Source organism: Ictalurus furcatus, chromosome 22 (genome assembly GCF_023375685.1).
Source record: "Ictalurus furcatus strain D&B chromosome 22, Billie_1.0, whole genome shotgun sequence".
NCBI lineage: Eukaryota > Metazoa > Chordata > Actinopteri > Siluriformes > Ictaluridae > Ictalurus > Ictalurus furcatus.
This window is the reverse complement of record NC_071276.1, coordinates 19,893,272-19,899,978: the sequence shown is the minus strand read 5'-3', so window position 1 is coordinate 19,899,978 and position 6,707 is coordinate 19,893,272. Positions and strand designations below refer to the sequence as shown.

The window sequence follows — 6,707 nt, the reverse complement described above, 5'->3', positions numbered from 1 at the left end:
CGTATTTTAAGTATTAAATTAGTTTTAAAGTAGTTTAATTAAATTAGGTTTAAAGCACATTTATTAGACTAACTTTAACATCTGTAATTGGATGACGTATCAGTTGATTATTTTACAGATATCGGGCAAATGGATTTAATTAAAAAGGATGTTTATTCATTTGTTATGCAATTTTATATAAAATAATAATAAATAAATAATTTCAAGGTTATTGTGTTTAATTTTAGCTATTCATGTTTTAGTATTTATTTACGGATTTAAAGTCGGCTTTAAAATCATATAGGTTTTGTTGCCGTGGGTCACAACGTAAACAAAATGAATCGTGATGTGAAGAAAAAATAAAACAGAAGTGGCAACAAATTTTTTTTTAATAATAATAATAATAATAATAATAATAATAATTTACAACCTTATACAAAAGGCAATATGGGGCCAGTCATTTATTTATTATTTTTCTAATTGAATACGTACAGATGGTTGTGAAGTGGGGGCATACAAACTTTTGCACTCTACATGACATTGTTAGAAGCTTCTTTTAAAATCACAAGGGCCGAATAAAATGTAAAAAAAACAAATAAACAAACAAACAAAAAAAAAACCCACACAACAACAAACATAATAATGTCTGATTGTGTAGCAAAAAGTATTCGGACAAAATGGAGGACAGGATTTGATTGCAGGTGCGAGTGTGTGTGTATAATGAAACACCTGATGTAGTTCTGGAAGGTGAGGACGACGCGTTTGGCTGCTGCAGGGACGTGGATGGTGTCTGAGGGACTCACCACGGCGCACGAACCTCCTTTATACTTCCCCAAGCGAAAACCCACCGTCTTATCCTCTCCATCCGCACCGACACTGATCACATACTCGCACTTATTCCTGTACTCCGTCTGCAGGACACACACACACACACACACACACACACACACACACACACGTGTCTTAGATCATATGAGGCGTATGAGGATGGTTCCAGAGTGTATGAGTCGGTCGGTCATATGTTACCTGTACAGGTGAGGGTTTGATGGGCTCGAGCGGACAGCACACACCTTTATTCCTCTCCTTCTGCGCAAACAGCCACGGCAGCATGGCCTTATTACTGTTACCTATCTCCCTACACACACACACACACACACACACACACACACACACACACACACACAATGAAGGAGCACAGAGAGAACATACAGAGGTGAAAAATACATTTTAAAAAGCTCAAAAGCAGATGGGATTACCTGACAGGTAGCTCAAGTTTTATTAACATATCGCTGATAGACAAATAAATAAATAAATAAACAAATAAATAAATGTGTATTATTGTTTTTAAACGTTAATTTATGTTAAACCATAGAATTGTTTTATTACATTAAAGAGCAGTTTAAAATAAATTCATTACGTTGAAGGAATTATTACAATTTAATTGAATCGATTTATTGCATTTATTTCTGAGACATTTTATTTACAAACAAAAACAACTTTCAGGTGTTTCAGCATTCTGAGACAATAAATTCGATTTTAAACTAATTCATTAAACTCATTTGAATTCCTTTCTTTTTAATCATTTGAATTTATTCATTTTTAATCATTTGATTTTATTTGTTAATTCCGTTTTTTAAATGATCTTTAAACGCAATTTACTATTATATTTTTTAAAAGAATTGTAGTATTCGGTTTAAAAAAATTTCAATATTAAGCTAATTTATTTACATTTTTAGACATTACACTGATTTAAATCATATTCAATTCTATTCCTTTGCTTGGATGGAACTATTTATTAAGGTTTTATTGAAATGTATTAATTTAACAAATTCTACCGTAAATGTAAATTCATTAACTTGTTTTGTAAAAATTTGAAATTTTATCATCTATTTTTATCTTCTTGTTCTGCTGTGATTTTATCCAGAATATTACATTTTATGTTAATTAGTATTTTAAGTGTTCAGTGTAAAGTAGTAGTTGTATTATTTGTTATTCTGGGTTTTTTTTATTCATGATTTATTTATTATTAGTTATATAATTTATCTATAAAAAATCTTCTTACATTTTTGTAATTATATGTACTTAAACAGGGGAAGATATACTTAATTGAATCTTTTTTTTATGCATAACTTATGATGATTGTATTGCGAGTATGAAAAGTTTTAAAAGGAGGCGGGTTCTACAGGTAACCAGTAAGGAATGAAGGTCACCTGGTGAGCGTGTGCAGGATCTCCTCCGCCTCGCGCTCCTTCCTACTGAGCTGCTCGTCATAGGGGACCTGCCACAGGGGCGTGACCGCGTTGGCGATCCGGACGCTGAGGGGTTCGTCCTCGGCGCCGTCGTGTCCCTCGGCGAGACGTTTGGCAGCGGGCTGTCCTCCGTCCGCCGCCTCTTCATCCTGCCTGCGCTTCCTGAGGAGGGGGTCGGCTTTGGGCTGGGCCAGGCGCACGCTCAGGTATCTCCCCTTCCACTGCACGCCATGGACCAGATTCATGGCCTTGTCGCGGTCCTTCTGCACTCACAAACACAACGGCACCATATTTAATAAACCTTCGTAAACGATTAAAGTCTGAACTGAAGACTGTGGTAGACGTATCCAACCTGGTTTTTGAAGGTGACGAAGGCGAAGTTCTGCTTCCCCATCAGCTTGATCTTGTGCGGGTTCAGCCACTGTTTGTTCAGGAACCTCTTCAGGTCGTTGAAGCTGATGTTCTTGGGCAGGTTCTGGATCTTCACCTTGAAGATCTCGGAGGTGAACAGATCCTCCTTGATGTAGGGGTAGAAGTTGGAGCTGCTGCGTCCTTCCTGCTCTTCTCCTTCATTAATGCTTTCTGCTGTAGGTTCGTCGTCTTGGTGGTTCTCCTGTGGAGGTCCCGGTTGGACGTCGGACTCCTCGTTCAGGATGGAGGAGTCTGGAGGAGTCACGTCCGCCATAGCGACGTGAGAGCTGGACTGAAACAAAGAATCACAGTCTGGTTTGTTTTTGTTTTCCTCCACCCTTTTCACATGTTCACATCCCTCTGCATTTTAATCTCATCACAATAACACCACAGAAATCATCATCATCATCATCATCATCATATAAAGCATGTTATATTATATACGTAGTTATATACACAAAACACAGGATTCCTCATTGCACTCACCTGATATATTGGAGTATATTGCAATAATAAATTATTATTATTAATAATAATAATGAATGATTATAAAGAAGATCAGCACAGCAGTTTGCACACACACAAACAGGCCGCCATCTTGTTTTCAGACTGAACTGCGTGTTTCACTTTGATTTAACTGGCAACGAAAATACAAAATATATAAATAAATAAATAAATAAATAAATAAAAGACTTCTTTTTACAACTTTTTTTTAAGTTCTAGGTGATGGAATTAAAATAATAACTTTTTTTTTTTTTAATCAAATGTTCAACTCAATTTAATCACGCTCGAGACGGACTTTTATTTTGAAGGAATTATTTCCGGGGATTTTTAAAGTTGGTTGCTTCGTTACCGCATTTATAACTTTATAACAGATTGTCTCAGATGCCCGAATAAAACAAAACGAATCCTCTTAATAAATATGTAAAGATAAAGTGTAAAATGTTTATAACGTATAAAAAGTCAACTGTTCAATAATACGACGAGTATACTTAACGGTAAAAAAAAAAAAAAAGTGTGGATGGGCTCAATCCCAAATTTGGTTACGTACTTACACTAGATAGGGTATATGATATGACATCATGCATAAATAAATAAGCGCACCTATATAGGGATTAAATACCAATTTGGGACACAGCCTTGTTGCTAAACAACGACTAGCAGTATCACTGAAAAATATGCTAGCTTGCCGAGTCGACTCGAATATATGAAACATTTCGATTGTTGTAACGGATTTATTTATTTATTTCTATTTGGATTGTTTTTATTTTCTCCTTAAATTCCTGAGGAGAAAACTCGCATTACCCGTATTCCGAAACAAAAGTCCCGCCTCCTTATACGGAATTGGCTAGCCATATAGCGTGAGAGGCACGCTGATTGGATCGTCGAGTCATCACGTAACAGGATCAACCAATCGTTCTTCTTTTTTGTGGGGGCGGGTTTATTGCGGTTAGCAAAACAACTTTTGGTGCATTTCCGCCACCTACCGGGCTGGAATGTGAAGCGTTGACGTAGAAGGAAAAAAACAACAACTTATTATATATTCTATTATACTAATGCATTACTTCGAAGTAATTTAAGAGAACTTTCTATACTTTAGGTTTATACTGAAGGATTATTCAGAAGGCTCTGTAATGTCAGGCAATTGTTACCAAGTGTTTTTAATTCTTCTCTGAGCTGGAGTCTCTCTCTTTCACATGCCGCTCAACATTTATTACAATGAACAGTTTCATGTTTTCCTGTGATATAAAGTGAGAGGAATTTAGATATTACTGTATTATTATTATTATTATTATTATTATTATATACAGCACTGTACAAACGTTTTAAGCATCCTATTTTTTTTAGTACAAACTTTGTTCTAGATTTTTATTTTATGACTTCTACATTATCGAGTCAGTACAGAAACATTTTTGATTCCCATACATTAGTTTTCAGGCACAAAATGAAATGTTACTGAAATATGTTTGTATGTCAGTAAAGAAAGCAGCGTATTAAGTGTTAAGAGACACTTTTCAGACAAAAACAAACAAAAAAACATAATAAAGACTGGGTTTTGCTGCAAAAGTCAGAAGCGAGTGCGACAGTCAAAGTCTCCAGAAGAACCGTGTGTGGTTCTGCAAGATGCTCAATAAAACTTATATCTCATTTCCTTATAAAACTGCACTAATTCTACCTGAAACTACTCATTTTTTTCTTTTTTCTTTTTTAAAGCAAAGGATCCTCACACCAAATATTCCATTTATTTCATTTATTACTGTTTACTGCTCTTTATAGTATTTTTTAAAAAATGGAGAAACATTTAAATTCACTATTTTTGAAGGCATCATCGCTCTACAGCATTTCTTTACTTGCGCCTATTTATTTATATTTCTTAATAATCTGCTAAAACCCCAACTTGAATTGCCTCACTACAAACATCTGTCCACCAAGGCACATCCTTCTTTCTCTGCCTCCCTGCACTTTTACCAATCACGTCTTCTGCTATGTCACAAAGAGTTGCACGGAGTCTATTATTATCTTCCTCTACATCATCAATCTTAATATCCGCCTCGGATATATCTAACCCAACCTTACAGCAGTATATTGGCAAATGGCCACTTCCTATTAGATTATGATCCAACACTTCTCTCTCTCTCACACACACACGGCTAATATCTGAGAGGTAATTGTTAAATCTATGACAGAGTATCACCCTTTAATATAATCCAATCTAGTTAAAGTCCCCACACCAAACCTCACTATGATGACGTTCCATCCATTTTCTATACCGCTTTATCCTTTTCAGGGTCACGGGGGAACCTGGAGTCTATCCCAGGGAGCATGGGGCACACGGCGGGGTACACCCTGGACAGGGTGCCAATCCATCACAGGGCACAATCACATACACACTCACACACCCATTCATACACTACGGACAGTTTAGACACGCCAATCAGCCTACCATGCATGTCTTTGGACTGGGGGAGGAAACCGGAGTACCCGGAGGAAACCCCCGCAGCACGGGGAGAACATGCAAACTCCCTTTATTTCCAAATGCGTCACTATTCAACCTTTCACGAGGATTCTATAAAATTATTATTCTTTTAAATTCTACCTCTAATTTAATAAACATGATCACCCCTCCACCATTTCCAGCTTCCCTGCCCCTTCTCACTGCTGAGAAAGTTTATAACACAAAATAATTCAGATGTGGTTTGAGCCATGATTCCTGAACACATACAGTATAACGTGAGGTTTATTATTAAGATCATCAATCAATATCCTCCATCCTCCGGGCCGTGCTCTCTCTCTCTCTTCAACCATTTAAATGGAAAAGGATTCCTCATTGCACTCACCTGATATCTCGAAGTGTATTGTAGTTATTATAATAACAATAATAATAATAATGAGTGATTATAAAGAAGATCAGCACAGCAGTTTGCACACACACATGCAGGCCGCCATCTTGTTTTCAGACTGAACTGCGTGTCTAAAATAAGAGCAACGATTACAGTTCCTTCAAATGTATTTAACTGCCAACGGAAATATATATATATTTTTAAATACTCCGTTTTTGTAATTTTAAGTGAAGGAATTTTAAAGAAAAAAATAAAATAATAATGATAATAAACCCATGGTTCAACTCAATTTAATCACGTTCGAGACTGACTTTTATTTTGAAAGACTTATTTCCGGAGTGTTTTATTTTTGTAGTTGATTGCTTCGCTAGATTGTCTCAGAGGCGCTAATAAAGCTAAGCTAATTCTCTTAACAAATCCGTAAAGATAAAATGTACAATGTTTATAAACTATATAGAAAAAAGTCAACAACGTTCAATAATACGAAGAGGAAAGTGAACGCTCAAAAAAAGGCTCGATCCCAAATTTGGCTACGTTCTTACCCTAGATATTTGAAGCGATATGATATCATGCATGAATAAACAAGTGCACCTATATAGGGATGAAAGAGCTATGTGGAACACAGCCTTGTTGCTAATCAGCGACTTGCAGTATCGCTGAAAAACATGCTTGCTAAGTTTGCTAGGTGTACATTTCAAGTCGACTCGAACATATGAAACATTTTGAG

The 6,707-nt window shown here is 36.1% G+C and overlaps 1 protein-coding gene across 3 annotated transcripts in view; it reads right to left on the bottom strand.

The window, feature by feature from the left end:
- trmt2a (tRNA methyltransferase 2 homolog A) overlaps positions 1–6,114 on the bottom strand; it is an 11,379-nt gene extending 5,265 nt beyond the window's left edge. Inside the window, exons 1-5 of one of the 3 annotated variants that reach the window (XM_053610122.1) lie at positions 5,978–6,114; positions 2,581–2,931; positions 2,190–2,491; positions 1,006–1,114; positions 709–890 (exon numbers count right to left, since the gene is read on the bottom strand). In XM_053610122.1, coding sequence (XP_053466097.1) covers positions 709–890; positions 1,006–1,114; positions 2,190–2,491; positions 2,581–2,913 — 926 coding nt within the window. In that variant the 5' untranslated portion in view covers positions 2,914–2,931; positions 5,978–6,114. Of the gene's footprint in view, positions 1–708; positions 891–1,005; positions 1,115–2,189; positions 2,492–2,580; positions 2,932–3,125; positions 4,403–5,977 lie in introns of those variants that run through there. The other 2 variants (XM_053610119.1, XM_053610120.1) reach the window with 2 other exon arrangements.
- Positions 6,115–6,707: the final 593 nt, after the last annotated feature.